Source organism: Haemorhous mexicanus, chromosome 2, assembly GCF_027477595.1.
Source record: "Haemorhous mexicanus isolate bHaeMex1 chromosome 2, bHaeMex1.pri, whole genome shotgun sequence".
Classification (NCBI taxonomy): Eukaryota; Metazoa; Chordata; class Aves; order Passeriformes; family Fringillidae; genus Haemorhous; species Haemorhous mexicanus.
The window spans coordinates 120,462,416-120,480,772 of record NC_082342.1 but is presented as its reverse complement, the minus strand read 5'-3'; the positions used below and the strand labels follow the sequence as shown (position 1 = coordinate 120,480,772).

General features: G+C 38.6%; 1 protein-coding gene across 2 annotated transcripts in view; it reads left to right on the top strand.

Moving 5' to 3' along the window:
• Nucleotides 1-3,418: 3,418 nt before the first annotated feature.
• DOP1B (DOP1 leucine zipper like protein B) overlaps nucleotides 3,419-18,357 on the top strand; it is a 61,932-nt gene continuing 46,993 nt past the window's right edge. The window contains exons 1-2 of one of the 2 annotated variants that reach the window (XM_059840152.1): nucleotides 3,419-3,554; nucleotides 7,142-7,308. In XM_059840152.1, the coding sequence (XP_059696135.1) occupies nucleotides 7,171-7,308 (138 nt within the window). In that variant the 5' untranslated portion in view covers nucleotides 3,419-3,554; nucleotides 7,142-7,170. Of the gene's footprint in view, nucleotides 3,654-7,141; nucleotides 7,309-18,357 lie in introns of both variants that reach the window. The other variant, XM_059840150.1, reaches the window with a different exon arrangement.

The window sequence follows — 18,357 nt, the reverse complement described above, 5'->3', positions numbered from 1 at the left end:
GCCAGCGATCAGTTCCCAGCTTAACTTTAAACTCTGCAATCCCTTCTCTTAAAAAAAACGGGTAACTCTTTTTTTACTCATAACACTCCTTGCCTTCTTGTCCTCTATGACTAATACAGTACATATTTACGCTGATGCATATTTATTATATTATATTATATTATATTATATTATATTATATCATATCATATCATATCATATCATATCATATCACATTACATTACATTTATTATATTATATCATATTATATAATATCATATCACATTACATTCCATTATATTTATTATATCATATATCATATCCATTACATTGCATTATATTTCATTATATTGTATTTATTATAATTTATTAATAAGCAGCTAAAAACAGTTATAATTTGTACCATATCTAAATACCTATGATCAATAACAACATGCAAAAGCTAATACATAAATGCAAATGCCATTTATGGATTTTTTTTTATTATTTAAGACCATTATCTGGTCATTTTTAACAACTTCCCATGGGATGAACTTAAGGAAGGACAGGACACATGTTTTGCAGCTGTGGAGGGGGACTCAGGGAAGGAGGAGCAGCAGTTGCTGCCCCTGGAAGAGGGAATGTGCCCTGGGATGGGGCACAGTGCCAGGGCAGGGCTCTGCACAGAAATTGCAATGTCCAACCCAAATTTATCAATTCTTTATTTCCTTTCTCTTCCTTTTTATTTTAACTGCCTCCCCTGCCCCTCTCCCAGGTCTGTTGTGTGGGAATTGTTTTGTGACTCTCAGATTGTGGTGCCCTTGCTGAGTGTGAAGTTTAAGGGTTAATAATAATAATGATAATAATAATGAAATAATAACGAATTAATCATGGGCTGTTTGTTTTACTGATCTTTCCATGGCACGTCACTACCACAGAATCACAGAATCTCTGGGTTGGAAAGGACCTTAAAGACCATCCAGCTCTACCCCCTGAGAACAAAATTGGAAAACATCCTGAAAAATACACCATATTTTAGGACATAAATGTTATGTCTTAAGGAAATCATCAAAAATCCAGTTTCTTTGCTCAATAAGACACAAGCTTAGAAGCTCTGAGCATCATTTCCCAGAATAATTCTAAAATATAAAAATTTAAATTTGAATTGGTGGCACTGCAGTTTGGAAAGGTTAAATTCCTAAAATCTATCTAGGAAGGGGAGAGGCAGGTGGTGCCAAGAAAGAAAACAGTATATTAATGTAACACAATATATATTTATTGTACTTAATGTAATATAACTTAATATTTATTGTGTTACTTAATACTTAATGTAACTTATCAGGGGCCACTGCTGAAAGAGTATCATCCAAATATGAACAGTTTCTCTTCTCTCACCTTGAATAACTGAATTCATGCATTTCCATTGATTTTTTTTTCCAGCTGCTTTGAGAAACCAGAGTTTTCTGCCTGCTTGTTAAAAAAACCCCCAAAACAAAAAAAATCCGCCTTAAAAAACAAACAAACAAACAAACAAACAAACAAACAAAAAATCCCAAGAGAGAAGGAAAAAAGGGAAGAAAAAAAGGGGAAGTGGAAGAGGGGAAGGAATGACAAGGGAAAAAACAAGAAGGGAAGGGGAAGAGAAACTGAGGTTCAGTGATGTTTCCACAATATACGAATCAATATTTGAATCCTTTTCAGGCACAATCCTGTATTTTACTTCCCATGGGTACTTTGATTTTGTTTTGTTGGTTTGTTCCTTTGGTTTGTTGTCACTGGATTAAATTCCTCCAGCACAATCACTTTCTTCCAAGCAAACAGCTCCTTACATGGAACTCCAGCCCTCTATAAATGTGACATCCAACTTGCCATAAAAAACATAAAAATTTCCAAAAAATGCTTTTTTCCCTTTAAATCCACATAGTAGTGTAATATCTATATACTGTAATACTGTAATATCTATATATCCAATATCCTATCTTAGACTGTAGTATAATAGAGATTGGGAAATGTTGAAATGCTTTTTCATGTCACTAACTCAGTGTAATAACATATTATTTTATATAATATATATATAATTATATATATAATAATAATATATATTTTAATATATATTAATGAAATAATTAGGTGACTTGCCAGATTTGGGGACTGTCTTGTCTGAAAGACAAGATAACAGAAACAGAGACCAAAGCTCTGAAAAAATAAGTATTTATTGACCCTCATTATCAGGGAGTGAAAATACAAGAGGGTGGAACCAGAAAAAGAAATAAAATATATTCGTTTCCTCTACAAGATGGCATGAAAACAATTCAAAGGTTAAAACCAAACAAAAGAACATCTAAACTCAAAGGAATGTGTGAATATGTATGAACTCTTATGAATATGCATGTACCCCCTGTAATGTAACTGTAAATATAATTAAATATATATATAATATATAAAATATAATATATATAAATATATAAAAATTAAAATATATAAAAATATAAAATATATGAAAATTATAATATATATAAAAAATTAAACTTTTTTAAGAACAAATCACGATTTAAGTTAACCTTGTGCTTTTGGCAAGTAGCCAAGCACCCAGCGCTGGATTTTATCCCTTTTATCCCTTCATAAACTTTTATAAAAATTTAAAACAGTGAGCCGTGTTTCTCACATCCCCGTGCATCCCGGGTTCTCCCGGTGCATCCCGGAGCTCTCCCTCTACTTCCCGGGGCTTTCCTGGTGCTTCCCGGAGCTCTCCCCGTGCATCCCGGAGCTGTCCCGGTGCTTCCCGGAACTCTCCCGGTGCTACCCGGAGCTGTCCCCGTCCATCCCGGGGTTCTCTCGGTGTATCGCGGGGCTCTCCCGGTGTTTCCCTGAGCTCTCCCGGTGTATCGCGGGGCTCTCCCGGTGTTTCCCTGAGCTCTCCCGGTGTATCCCGGGGCTCTCCCGGAGCTTTCCGGAGCTCTCTCGGTGCATCCCGGGTTCTGCCTGTGCATGCCGGGGCTCTGCCGGTGCATGCTGGAGCTCTCCCGGTGCATGCTGGAGCTCTCCCGGTGTATCCTGGAGCTCTCCCGGTGCTTCCTGGAGCTCTCCCGGTGTATCCTGGAGCTCTCCCGGCGCGGAGCGGCCGCGGGGGGAGCGCGGAGCCGCCGTCCCCGCTCGCGCCGCCAGAGGGCGCGCAGCACCCCGGTTGCCCGCTGGGCTGTACCATCTCCCTGCAGGGGGGGGGGTGGTTGCCGGTGACGCGCTGCGGGCTGTGGCACGACGCGACAGAGCGTGACATCGGTAGAAAGATGACAGCGACAGCGCTTGACAACGACAACGGGTGACAACGACAACCGCGGCGGCCTCGGCTTATAGGGACAGCTGGAGCCCTCCCGCACCGCGATGTCTCGGCGCTCCCCGCGCGGCGCTCGGTGGTGCGGCCCCGCTGCGGGCGCGGGCGCGGGCGGCGGCGGCGGCGGCGTTCCGTAGGGCCGGGCTTCCACAGGACCAGCGTTCCGTAGGGCCGGGCTTCCATAGGACCAGCGTTCCATAGGACCAGCGTTCCATAGGGCCGGGATTCCATAGGCCGGGATTCCGTAGGGCCGGCGTTCCATTGGGCACGTTTCCATAGGCGCTGCGGAGCCGCTCCCTCCCCGCCGCCGCCCGGTTCCCCTCACGTCGCCGCCGGCCCCGGGAGGTGCAGGGGCCCTGCGCAGGTAGGCGGTGGCGGGGAGGGGACGGGAGGGGACCCGGCTGAGGGGGCAGCGCTGCCCCAGGCCGGACTGCCGGGATCGCAGAACGGGCGGGGTTGGAAGGGGATCGGCCACTGCAGCCCAGCCCAGCCCTGCCAAGGCGCTCACCTGGAGCAGGTGACACAGGCGGGTTCGGAACGGCTCCGGCCAGGGGGACCCGCGGCATTCCCAGGGGATGGACACGGCCCGAGGCTGCCGGTGCTCCGGGAGCCTTTGGCCAGGGCTGCCAGGGGTGCCCGGGGTGGGATTTGGGGGGGTCTGGGCAGGATCTGGGTGATCCTGATGGATCTTCCCCAGCCCAGCATATTCCATGATTCTCCCCATGCTCCGCCACCTTCATGGGAAGGAGCTCTTCCTCAGGTTGAGGTGGAATTTCCTGTTTTAATTTCTGGCCATCGCTGCTGGTCCTGACCGCTGAAAGGACCCTGGCAGCATCAGTGGTGGAAGGTGATGAATGATTATTTACATCGGGATTTGCTAGAGAAGTTTGTGACCTGGGTTTGGTTTATGTGCCTAAAGGTCACTGGCAGGTAGCTTTTGTGTGGGTTTTTAATCATTTTGTGTTATTACTTATTTTCCTGCCTCTGTGTCCAAGCACAAACATGCTCTATTTACCTTATTTCGATTATTGGGTTTTATCTAAACTTGCTGACATCTGGCAGCTGAGGTGCAGGAATATCAATCCACACTAAATCATTATTTACATCCCTGCTTTCCTGTGTGGAAATCAACCCTTTACCTGTCTTTTCACTGCAAAAATCCAGATTAAATACCTTGAGAGCTCATGTGTCCTGTCAGCAAAGCAGCTGCCTAATTCTGAGTGACCCAGACAAATCTCTTCTCCATGGAAGTGGCAGCAGCCCTGACTTGGCAGAGAGCTGCTGGAAAAACTTCCCAGCTCCTGCTTTGTCCTCAGGAGTGGAAACAATCCCATGATTAAGATCCTTGGATGAGATGAGGGAAATAGAGTTCCATTTCTTGCCCAGTGTTTGTATCAAATTACTCTTAATTTTTGCTGACAGTATCTTGCAGCTTTTCCACTTTGTTGGGTTTTATGGGAGGATTGACTTTTTTTTTTTTTTTTTTTTGGAACAAGCAGAGCTGGATCCCAGATAAATGAAATGTTATTCCCTGATTTCACTCTCTCTGCTGTGAGCTGCACTGCAAACATCCTGATAAAAACAAAATTAAATCCTCTTTGTAGCCAAACAAACCAACCCAATCTGGCCCTGATGACATTATGTGATAATTTTATTTTTCCATGGAGGTGGATCTGACTTGGCTGGCACAGAGTGGTTTTATTGGCAATGCCTCAATCCTGCTCAGGGGAGTGCAAAGGTGCCTTAAACCTGCACTTAAAATCCTTCCTGGTTTTCATTTCATCCAGCATTTTTCTGGTTTTGAGAGTTTCTTACCAAATCCCTTCTAGTGATGGAGTTAAAGTTGTTTATTACAACACATTTAATGTTTTAAAGGACGTGGAGGATGGCTTGGGTTTGTTTTTGTGTCCTAAACAGCAGGAGACTGAATGCAGATGTCCTTCAGAAATGTAAAATATTTTGTTCCAGAGCTGTGATTTCTTTTCTGTATCAGTGGTGCAGCAGGGATTGACCTAAACCTAAACCCAAAACATATTTAAACTATTCTAGAAGAATATTTGGATGTTTTCTAACAGAACTGGGGGCAGAGGTAGCAAAGGAGAGAAGGAAGGATTTTTTAAGTAGGGAAAATCCAACCATGCTTGGATTCCATTGTTTAAAGCAGGTGTATTTGAATTTTTAACCCAAATGCCTTGCAAAACACATGGAAATCAAGTCTGAACAGCTGATCTTTAAATATAAAAATATTAAAAATTTGTTTATTGAAACAGAGGAAGGTTATAATGCATGGCTTGGTATTTTGGCACAACACCTTGGACTTGCACTTGATCACCTGCTGCTGCCAAGTGGAGTTGCAGAGCTCTGAGAGCTCCTTGTGCAGAGGGCTGAGAGCCCTTGAGCAGGATTCCCCATGGAAGCTGTGTTTGCACAGGGAATGTTCCCCATTCCAGGCTCCACGTGACCTTGCACAGCACAGGGATGAGTTCTGGAGGCCATTTCCAACTCCTTTGAGGGAGATTTTGGGGTCCTCTCCTTTGTTATTGTGTGTGGAATGGGAAAACACCTCCCAGAAATAGGAAAAAGTGACTAAAAATGTTTTGGAAAAGTCAATGGAGAAAGTCAAAATTATTGGAAATTATTATTTGGAAAAGTCAAAATTAATTTGGGAATTATTTTTAATTCAGTGTTGAAATTTTGACCTGTTTGCTCTGAGAGCTCCTTGTGCTGAGGGCTGAGAGCCCTTGAGCAGGATCCCCCGTGGAAGTTGTGTTTGCACAGGGAATATTCCCCATTCCAGGCTCCAGGAATATTCCCCATTCCAGGCTCCAGGAATATTCCCCATTCCTGGCTCACCATTCCAGAGCACAGGGGATGAGTTATAAAGGCCATTCCCACTTCCTTGGAAGGAGATTTTGGGTTCCTCCCCTTTGTTATTGTGTGTGGAATGGGAAAACACCTCCCAGAAATAGGAAAAAGTGACTAAAAATGTTTTGGGAAAGTCAGTGGGGGGGGTCAAAATTAATTTGGGAATTATTTTTAACTTTGTGTTGAAATTTTGACCTGTTTGCTCTGAGAGCTCCTTGTGCAGAGGGCTGGGAGCCCTTGAGCAGGATTCCCCATGGAAGTTGTGTTTGCACAGGGACTATTCCTCATTTCTGGCTTTAGGAATATTCCCCATTCCAGGCTCCCCATTCCAGAGCACAGGGGATGAGTTATAAAGGCCATTCCCAGCTCCTTGGAGGGACATTTTGGGATCCTCCCCTTTGTTATTGTGTGTGGAATAGGAAAACACCTCCCAGAAATAGGAAAAAGTGACTGAGAATCTTTTGGGAGAGGCAGTGGGGAGTCAAAATTAATTTGGGAATTATTTTTAATTCTGTGTTGAAATTTTGACCTGTTTGCTCTGAGAGCTCCTTGTGCTGAGGGCTGAGAGCCCTTGAGCAGGATCCCCCGTAGAAGTTGTGTTTGCACAGGGAATATTCCCCATTCCAGGCTCCAGGAATATTCCCCATTCCAGGCTCCAGGAATATTCCCCATTCCAGGCTCCCCATTCCACAGCACAGGGATGAGTTCTGAAGGCAATTCCCAACTCCTTGGAGGGAAACTTTGGGATCCTGCCCTTTATTGTGGATGGAATGGGAAAACACCTTCCAGAAAGAGGAAAAAATGATTGAAAATCTTTTGGGAGAGGCAGTGGGGAGTCAAAATTATTTTGGGAATTATTTTAACTTAGTGTTGAAATTCTGACCTGTTTATTGTGCTGGCAGTGCTTCTCCATATTTATGATCTCAGCTGAGGCAGAACTGAAATTTGGGTGATTTTTGTAACTCTTTGCATGTCTGAGTTTTCCAGGAGGCTCCACCTTGCTATGAGCAGCCGAGATGGATCCAGAAGAGCAGGATTTACTTGGGGATTACAGATACAGGAATTATTCCTCAGCAATTGAGAAAGCTTTGAGGAACTTTGAATCATCCAGTGAATGGGCAGATCTCATCTCTTCCCTTGGCAAGCTCAATAAGGTACAGTGGGAGGGGAATTTTTATCATTTCTTTGTGATATTTGTATTGCTGTGAACTTTTCTAGCACTTCCAGCACTTGAAAAAATTAAAAATTCACTCAAGAATAATGGAAGGAGCTAAGTCAGTGTTTTTTTAATATAAAGTGAGACATTCTGGTGAATGTCTCACATTTATATAAAAGAGCTTTCCTGCAAATGGTATTTGCTGTCTTTATTCTGCTAATTTAATTTAATTAATTTAATTTTAATAATTTAATATTTACATCAAAGAAACCCTCACTCTAGAGCAGCTAAAAAGCTCTTCTAGAAAAGAGGAAATGACAAGTTTTAGAATGTTTTCTGAGTCAAAGCTTTAATTTAAAAGTCACATTTCCCTGGCTGTGCCCTCCCCTTGGATTTGGGGAAATTTGGTGGGTTTTGGATGACCATGGAGAGAGACAGAAATGTTGTTTTGGGGCAGGAGTTCCACATTTCTGCCTTCAGTTTTTCATCACGATTCTGGCTCTCATCAAGAGCCAGATGCCTTTAACATGCTTTTCTCCAAAGGGAAAATATGAAGTAATTAGAGTGAGAGGAAGGCTTTGATGTTTTCTCTTGACCCAGATGAACACTGAGCACCTACCTGAGCTCTTACTCAGGTACAGAATTGCCAAAATCTGTGCCAGCAGAGCAGGAACCAAAGGAAAAGCTCTCAGCTGCTCCAGAGCCCATCTGCTGGGGGGTTTTAGGGATTTAATCTTTTTAGGAGCTTAAGAATTGCTGGAGCAAATCCTCCCCAGTGTTCATCCCTGTCTGCTGTCTGAAAATCAGGAGGGATGTGGCAGGGGAAGGAAAAGAAGATGTCAGTAGCTGTGGGGATTTGTGGGGATTTTTGAAGGAGTTTTGAATAATTAGAGATGGGATTTTTGAGTTGTTTTTGATGATGTGGTTTATTTTTTATTTTCTGTATGGGTAGGAAGGGTGAGTTTGGCTCACATGGTTCCAGTATTGTTTAGAAGGTCACAAGACCTTTAAGTTTTAAGACTTTGTAAGGAGTTATTGCCCAATAAAACACTGTTAATAAGGATATTTATGGTTTTGACTCAATCTTTAAGTATTTTGTCTTATGGACTGCAGTGTGAGCTTTCTTAGCTAATTATGTTATGACACAAAACCTACAGTGCTACATTCTAATTTCTCTGTTTACTTTTGTAGTTACTTTTATTTTTTTTAATCTTAAACTTTAAAACTTTGAACTTTCTTTTACTTAGCTTAATCTTTCTCTGCTTTAAACTATAAATTTCCATTCTTGCTTCCAGCACCTCAGTTTGGGAGCCTTTCCCAAGGTCTCAGATCAAATCCTGGGTTTAATTCTAAGCTTTGGCTTCCAGGCCCAGAGCTCTGAGTTTTTTGTATTTGGGATTCTAACAAGTAACCATTCCCTGAACTCCTGGAATCACCTGGTCTCTGACAGCCTCAAATAAAAATATTATAAATATTATTGTTGATTTTTATCAGGGCTGGGGGAGGAGCCTCTGCCAGGAAAACCTCGGTGCTGGAGGTGGATGAGCAGGAAGGAGAGCAGTGATAAAATTGTTTTCACAATCTCCACCTGGTTATATTGAAGATCCTGGGGGTCACTCGTGGGCAGGAATAACTGAGATTAATCACCCATGAAAGTGCTGAGAAAAGCAATGACAAAACACCAGAAATCAAGAAGTCCAGAAGTTCTGTTCCAGAGCAGTGTGAAATCAGCATTACACCACATGGGTGTCATATTTTTGGAGACTTTTTCTCCTGCAGGCACTGTTGAGACACAAACACTTTTTTATTTTCATAAAGCTCAGTGGCATCACCTTCCAGGTAATCCAAAGGCTGGGAAAAGAAAGATGCAGATGTCCTTCAGAAATGTCAAATGTTTCCTTCCAGAGCTGTGATTTCTTTTCTGTTTCAGTGATGCAGCAGGGATTGACCTAAACCTAAACCCAAAACATTTTTAAACTATTCTAGAAGAATATTTGGGTGTTTTCTAACAGAACTGGGGTCAGAGGTAGCAAAGGAGAGAAGGAAGGATTTTTTAAGTAGTGAAGGATGGATTTTTTTTATGTAGGGAAGGAAGGATTTTTTAAGCAGGGAAAATCCAACCATACTTTGATTCCATTGTTCTAAACCAGGTATATTTGAATTTTTAACCTAAATACTTTGCAAAACACAGGAAAACCAGTTCTGAACAGCTGGTCTTTAAATATAAAAATATAAAAATATTTTTTAAATGGTTTGTTGGAATACAGGAAGATTACAATTCAGGGCTTGGCATTTTGGCACAACATGTTGAACTACAGTAGGAGGGATTGACCTAAACCTAAACCCAAGCATATTTAAACTATTCTAGAAGAATATTTGGATGTTTTCTAACAGAGCTGGGGGGAAAAGGCAGCAAAGGAGAGAAGGGAGGATTCTTTAAGCAGGGAAAATCCAACCCAGCTTGGATCCCATTGTTCTAAACCAGGTATATTTGAATTTTTAACCTAAATACTTTGCAAAACACAGGAAAACCAGTTCTGAACAGCTGGTCTTTAAATATAAAAATATAAAAATATTTTTTAAATGGTTTGTTGGAATACAGGAAGATTACAATTCAGGGCTTGGCATTTTGGCACAACACGTTGAACTACAGTAGGAGGGATTGACCTAAACCTAAACCCAAGCATATTTAAACTATTCTAGAAGAATATTTGGATGTTTTCTAACAGAGCTGGGGTCAAAGGCAGCAAAGGAAAGAAGGGAGGATTTTTTAAGTAGGGAAAATCCAACCCAGCTTGGATCCCATTGTTCTAAACCAGGTATATTTGAATTTTTAACCTAAATACTTTGCAAAACACAGGAAATTCAGGTCTGAACGCTGATATTTAAAAATAAAAATATAAAAATTTTTTTTAATTATTTGTTGGAATACAGGAAGATTACAATTCAGGGCTTGGCATTTTGGCACAACACCTTGGACTTCAGTAGGAGGGATTGACCTAAACCTAAACCCAAAACATGTTTAAACAATTCTAGAAGAATATTTGGATGTTTTCTAACAGAACTGGGGACAGAGGCAGCAAAGGAGAGAAGTAAAGATCCCTTTAAATATCCCTTAAAAATGAGGTATAAATGGAGCTTGGTGAAAAGAAACAACTCTGCTGCCTCTCTGGTGGTCCTTGATCTTAAAATCTCTTCCAAGCTCCATGATTCTCCTCAGAATAAACTGGAGCTTGTTTTTGAGTTTCCCTGTTGCTTCTGCAGCTCAAAAGAATATTTTCTGGTGACTTGTAGAAGTAGTGAAGCAACATCTGAATGCTCAGATGGCAGATCTGCAGAGATTTGATTATATTTTATAGATTATTTTAGTTTATTCTGTTTTATCATTGAAGGGAGGTGAGCTTTATGTGCCTTGACATTTCACTGCAGCCAGCTTCACCGTGCCTAGCTGGGAGGCAGGCAGAGGAATAAAGGGGTTTATTTTTTTGTTTTGTGACTCATCTCTTGCTTCAAGTAGGTCAGAGGAATGTTGTCCAAGACTGTGTTTGTTTCTCATGGGTGTTCTGGGGAGCCTGAGGAGTTGCTACAGTTCCACCCCTTTTTTGGGCTGATTTTGGGGTTTCTGAGGTCAGGAGAGATGAATTTCCCCCTCAGAGTTAAAAACCTGCAGGTGCCAGGTGTGAGCATGAGAGAATTGGCAGAATCTGCTCGTTGATTTTACACCCCAAAGGTGGAAGGGAAGGATCTTGGGGGGTTGTTTTGAATAGATCATGGTGGGAAATGAGAACCAGAGGAAAATAATATTCCTAATAAAAATGTAAATAAACAGATGCAAATATAGAAATATTCTATCAATAGAAAGAATTAAGATATTATCATATAAATATTATTTATATAATATTTGTAGCTGATATTTATATAAAAATATAAATATTACATTCTACTATTAGAATATAGATACTATATACTAATAAGAATATAAATGGCAGATGTATATATAGAAATAGTATAGAAATATAAATAATTAAAATATTAGACTATAAATATTATTTATGTAATATTTATGTAAATAATATTTCTATCTAGTATTTATAGAAATAGTCTGTTATACTGTTAGAATATAAATATTATATTCTAATAAGAATATAAATGAGCAGATGCAAATATAGAAATAATATAAAATATAAATAATAAAAAAAGAATATTAATTTTATATTCAAATATTTATATAAATTTTATTTATATCTAACATTTATATAAATATTATGTTCTACTATTAGAATATAGAGACTATATTCTAATAAGAATATAATGTGCAGATGCAAATATATAAATATAATATATACATAAAGAATTAAAATACTATAATATAAATATTACATTCTACTATTTATATAATATTATTTATATCTAACATTTAAATATTAGAATAATATTTATATAATAATATTTATATTTATATAAAATATATTCTAATAAGAATATAAAGGGGCAAATGCAAATATGTATAATTCTTTATAGAAATAGAAAGAATTAAAATATTAGAATATAAATACTATATTCTAATATTTTTATAATTATTATTTGTATCTAACATTTATAAAAATATTCTACTATTAGAATAGAAATATTCTATTCTAGTAAGAATAGAAGTGGGCAGGGGGATGAAACAGGCAGTAAAGATGGGTGTCAGTGTTTTTCAGAGGTTTCAGCTTCATTTCCAGTGGGAAATCATTGCAGACTTTGATAAAAAACCTGCTGGGGAGGAGGGATGTTTAAAATTAAAAATGAAGTTAAAACTTGTAAACTTAAAAAGAACTGCTGGTTCAGTACAGGTTGGTTTGTCAATGCAAAAGGTGCTTCTAACATTATTTTTATATCCAAAATATTATTATTTTTCTATCCAAAATGCCTAGTGCTGTGTTCAGAGGACAAACAAATAGCAAATCTCTATCAAATGTTCATGGCTGGGCAATTTCAGGCACTGAGAGTATAAGAATGTGCTGAGTTGGGGAATCCCAAATGCTCAGTTGGCAGGAGGGATTTTAGCCACAGTCTGGGGATTTGTTTTCCATAAATACCAACTGTGGGTGAGGGCAGGAGGTGGGCAAATGGCACGGCTGGACACAAGAAAAATTAGGTAGATTGGCTATAATATTAGATATATATATAATATATAATATGTGATATGTAATATATAATATGTAATATGTGATATATAATATATAATATACAATATATAATATATAATATACAATATGTGATATGTAATATATAACATGTAATATATAATATGTAATATATAATGTATAATATACAATACACAATATATAATATGCGATATGTAATATATAATATATAATATATAATATGTAATATATAATATATAATATATTATATATTATATATTAAATCATATTTTGTATATTGTATAATATATATTATTAGATATGTTAGCTATAATATTAAATATAAAATATAATATGTAATATATATAATATATGTAACATATTATATATTATATGTAATATATAATCTATTATATGTAATATATAATATGTAATATATGTAATATATTGTATGTTAAATATTAGATCATATAATATATATTGTATATGGTATAATATATATTATTAGATATGTTGGATATAATATAAAATACAAAATATAATATATAATATGTAATACATAATATAATATGCAATATATAATATATTATATGTAATATATAATATGTAATATATTGTATAGTAAATATTAAATAATATATTGTATATGGTATAATATATATTATTAAATATGATGGATAAAATATTATATATTATATATTATATATTATATTATTCGATATTTTGGAGTACAAAAGATTGGATTTTGGTTCTGTAAGGAAGCCAGGAAAGGAGTGTTTTTTAAAAACTCCCTGCAGGTTGGGGTGGTGAGGATTGCCAGAGAATTCCCAGAGCAGCTGGGACTGCCCCTGGATCCCTGGCAGTGCCCAAGGCCAGCCTGGGGACACTGGGAGGGAGCTGGCCCTGCCATGGCAAAGGCTGACCTTAAATAAATAAATAAAACATTGCAATGAAAGAACTAAAATAGAAAAAGAAAATAGTTATATTAATAGTTAACAATAAATTAATTAAATTTATAAATTCAAGAATAATTATAAGAAATAAAAGAAAAATATAAAAAAATTAAAAAAAAATCTTTAATGTCCCTTCCAATCCAGTGCATGCAGGAACTTCAGTATTATGTGCTCTAAAAGTGCACTTTCAAACTGCTTTTTACCCTTAGATAAAAATTTCTATATTATGATATAAATAAATAAATAAATTTTAAATTTTTCTATTTATAAATTATTTAACATAAATTATGAATTATTTTAATATATTTATTATATAAATTTCACGTTTTCAAACAGCTTTTTATCCTTGGATAAAAATATTTTATATTTCTTATATAGATTTCTATCTATTAGAAATAATTTTTTATATTAATTATTGAAAAATTATATATGTCTTTTAATATTAAATTATACATTATTTATATATATTATATAAATTTCAAACTTTCAAACTGCTTTTTCTCCTTGGATAAAAAAATTTATATTTACTATATAAATTTTCATATATTGTAAATAAATATATATAGTATTTAAAATTAAATATATTAATTATAAATTATTTTATATATTTATTATATGAATTTCAAACTTTCAAGCTGTTTTTTATCCTTGGGTAAAAAAAGTTATATTCAATACATAGATTTTTATATATTAGAAATAAATTTTAGTCCAGCTCTTACTTTCCTCACAACCAATTTTAAAATCAAGTCTCCTATTTTAGAATTAATTCTATTCATGGTATCTCTATAGAAGCTGGAGCTCTGTTTGCAATTTATTTTGAACTTGGAAAATGAATCAGTGGAAAAAAGATCACAGGTTCTTCTTCTCCCCCTCTCCTCACAACCACTGTTGTTTAAACAAGAATTAAATAATCATATTAATATATATTAACAAGAATAATGAATTTTATTATTAGCTGTTTCCTAATTGAAAATGGAATTTTCCTAAATAAAAATTCCTGGAATTCTAGTGGTGGAATTTAAAATATTTCTTTGATTTGCCTGGAATTTTTATCATTAATTTTAACAGATTTCTGCTGCAGAAGGAACTAAAGCAGGAACTGAGGAAATGCAAATATTCCTCTGTGCTTGTGGTTTAATTTTAAAGCATAGGTGTAAAAAATAGCAAGTTTTTGTAGACAATTCTGTATTTTTATAGCCCAAAATCAGAGAAATTCTGAGCACCCTGAGGTGTTAATGTTGGGAAAAAGGTGTGGGATGGGATCTGGAGTTTATTCACTTCTACCAGCCAAATTATAACTCCAGCATCCCTGGGTCCTGATTCTTTGTTCTTTTTCTCTTGTGGAAGCTCAGGATATTTTAAAATCCAACTTCTCAGCTTTGTCTGTCACCTGGAGGAGATGACTTATCATTTAAAAATCTCTCTATTTTCACCTCACTGTTATTTCAGTGAACATTTTGAGCTCTCTCTGCCAATGAATGCCTTTCAAACCTTCTAAAATCCCATGAGCTGCAGTTCTGGGCAAGCTGGGAAGAACCCAGCCAAAGTTATAATTCCAGCATCCCTGGGTCCTGATTCTTTGTTCTTTTCCTCTTGTGGAAGCTCAGGATATTTAAAAATCCAACTTCTCAGCTTTGCCTGTCAGCTGGAGGAGATGAATTATTATTTAAAATTGTGTCTGTTATCACCTCACCCTAATTTCAGTGAACATTTTGAGCTCTCTCTGCCAATGAATGCCTTTCAAACCTTCTAAAATCCCGTGAGCTGCAGTTCTGGGCAAGCTGGGAAAAACCCAGCCAAAGTTATAATTCCAGCATTCCTGAGTCCTTTCTCTCTCGTGGAAGCTCAGGATATTTAAAAATCCAACTTCTCAGCTTTGCCTGTCAGCTGGAGGAGATGAATTATCATTTAAAAATCTCTCTATTTTCACCTCACTGTTATTTCAGTGAACATTTTGAGCTCTCTCTGCCAATGAATGCCTTTCAAACCTTCTAAAATCCCATGAGCTGCAGTTCTGGGCAAGCTGGGAAGAACCCAGCCAAAGTTATAATTCCAGCATTCCTGAGTCCTGATTCTTTGTTCTTTTCCTCTTGTGGAAGCTCAGGATATTTAAAAATCCAGCTACTCAACTTTTCCTAATCCAACTTCTCAGCTTTGCCTGTCACCTGGAGGAGATGAATTATTATTTAAAAATCTCTCTATTTTCACCACACTGTTATTTCAGTGAACATTTTGAGCTCTCTCTGCCAATGAATGCCTTTCAAACCTTCTAAAATCCTGAAAGCTGCAATTGTGGGCAAGCTGGGAAGAACCTGAACCTTCCAGCAAAGCAGCAGGGAGGGCTCTTGGGACAGCCACAGCCTTCCAAAATGTTGGAATGGGGTTTCAAATCCCTGAACCTGCTGGAGATCAGGTGTAGCAGCCTGGGGTTTGGGTATAAAACCTTCTGTGATTTTCTCAGAATCTGCAAATGAGGTAAATTCCTTTAGCAGCCACATCAACTCAGGTGTTCTCATTTATGTCTTACATAAAAAGAACCTGAAAGGCCAGGAACTGGCAACAGGAGGAAAAACTCTCCTAAAAGCAGGCACTCTAAAGAAAAGCTGCTCTTTGGTTTGCTCTTCCCTTCCAGGCAGCAAATCCAACATCCCATTCCTGCCCATCCCATGGCAAATTCCAAAGAAAAGGAATGTGTAGGAGCACAGAGTGCTCAGCAGAAATAGGAGCCTCCTCAGGCCAGGTCTCATAAGCTCCTGGAGATTTATTTCACACCCAAGATAGCTCAGCTACTTTAGAGGCATAAAATCAGCAGGATGGCTTCTGTGGTAGTGTTAGAAACAAAAAGTTTTAATAAAAGGCAAAATAGCAAAACTCTACAGGGGAAAACCCAGTCAGGTGCCCGAGGTTCTTGTCCCTGGTAAAACACCCCACAGAAGCCATTGGTTTCTTTGTTCTCTTCTTTTTCTAGTGAATTGCTCAGGTGGGACTTATTGTCCTGTCCAGTTGGCCATCCTTAAGTGTGAGGTGAAGTCCCCCAGGCCTCTGAGGTGTCTTTTTCACCTCACTGGAAAAAGAAACTTCTGGGCTTATTTCCTTTTTGAGGGGACAAAGGAGAGTTTTGTCACTCCATCAACAAGGAGCACATTCCTACACTCAGCCTGTGGTGTTGTCCTGGCAGGCCACAAAATCCTTGTGCTTTTCCATTTTCCCTTTCTTTTCACAACATCCAAGGGATTGTTTTGGGATGAGATGACCCATGCTGCAAGAAGGATGGAGAGAGACAGTTTCCAAGGGCTGGAGGGTTTCCCACACTGTTGGTTTTGGTTTGAAGTTGTTGCTGCTGCTGTGGGTTTAAGTGTAGCAGCAGCACACCACACTCCCCATGGCAGAAGGACTTTTTGGGTGATAAATCCCAGCCAAGGTTTATTCCAGCAATCCCACAGGAAATCAGGGACAAAGCACAAACAGTGGAGTTTGCACAAGGTTAAGTGTGGGGTGGCACAAAGGGCTCTGCCCTGCAGGGAGGATGGGGTGGCCACCAGGGATACCATAGCAGTGAGGGAACAGAGAAAGGAGAAACCAGGAGAATTTGGGGTATATGGGAAAGGAACTGGGAGAGATCATGGTGTTGTAAGGCTCCATGGGGAAGCCTTACAACACCTGGGGATTTCCCTGAAGGTTCCAAAGGATTCCACAACTCCCCTGTTTTTTCTTACCATGAAGACTTCCCCAGTGGACCTCTGCAGACACTTAACAGGGAAACATGAGCAAAACAATAAAAACAATGATTACAACCCAAAAAATTCCTTCAACAAAAGGTGAAACCCATCCTGTCAACCCCCATTGTCCAAAAATTCATTGATCCAATTTGAATTCTCAACTTCTGTTCTTCTGCTTTCTCCCTCAAGTAGAGGGAGCAAGGAGAAGTTCCTCTTGATCCCAGCTTGTGGATGCTTGTGTGGATGGATTCTGAGGGTGAGGAAAGGTTGAGGCAGCACACCCCTTCAAAGTCTTGGCAGCCATGTGTGGGAAATGGATTTGTAGGGAATTCTGAGAGCCTGACAGCAGGCTCACCCAGTGTGCACCTGTGTGCAAACCTTGGGACAAGAAATGCTGAATTAGAAACGCCCTGGAATAGGACAGACATTGCTGGGAGAGAAATGGAGCTAGAAACAAGTTTCCAAGGATGGCCTTGCAAACCAGACTGGATGGTTTGGAGAAACAGAACTGTGAAAGATGCATTGCAGTGGGACCCACCAGGGGTGATTTTAGATGATTGGCTTTGAGGCATTTACAGCATGGTGTGGCTAAAGCTGACAGGCCAAGAAACACTTACAGTGCATTGTAATTAGGGAATAATTAGCTTCTAATTGTGAATTATAACATCTGTATTGTCTCACCCTTCTCAGGAGACTGAAAATGGAATAAAAGTTTTTAAAACACTTCTCAGTTGCCCATCTCTGGGCCAGGAAAGGGGCATTGCCCAACACCAATGCCATGGGCAAGCAATAAAAAGTTACAGCAATAAAAAGTCTGTGGCTCCTCAGTTTTGCAATGTTACCTGCTTGGCAGTCTCAGTGTCACCAAGCAGGTCCCTGAGTCAGAGGAGGTGACATTTGCCAGTGTCACCAGGCAGGTCCCTGAGTGCAGAGCAGGTGACATTTGCCTGCTTGCTAAGCCAACATTCCAGGTGACACAGCTCACCCAGACCTTCAGCTGTGCCCCCCCAAGGTAACAACAGTGAGACCACAACTCTCTTTTCTTTGTTCCAGTTGTGAACAAAGTAGTCCTGTGCCCCCAGCATTAATTAATTAATTAATTAATTCCCACAAGAGAATGTTTTTTTCTCTTGTGGAGAAGTCTCTATAACATTAAAAAGAAAAAATTCTCTCCCTAAGTAAACTAAATAAAGACTACTCCAAAAGTAGTAACTGAAAATTTTAAATTTTGTTTCTTTATGTTACC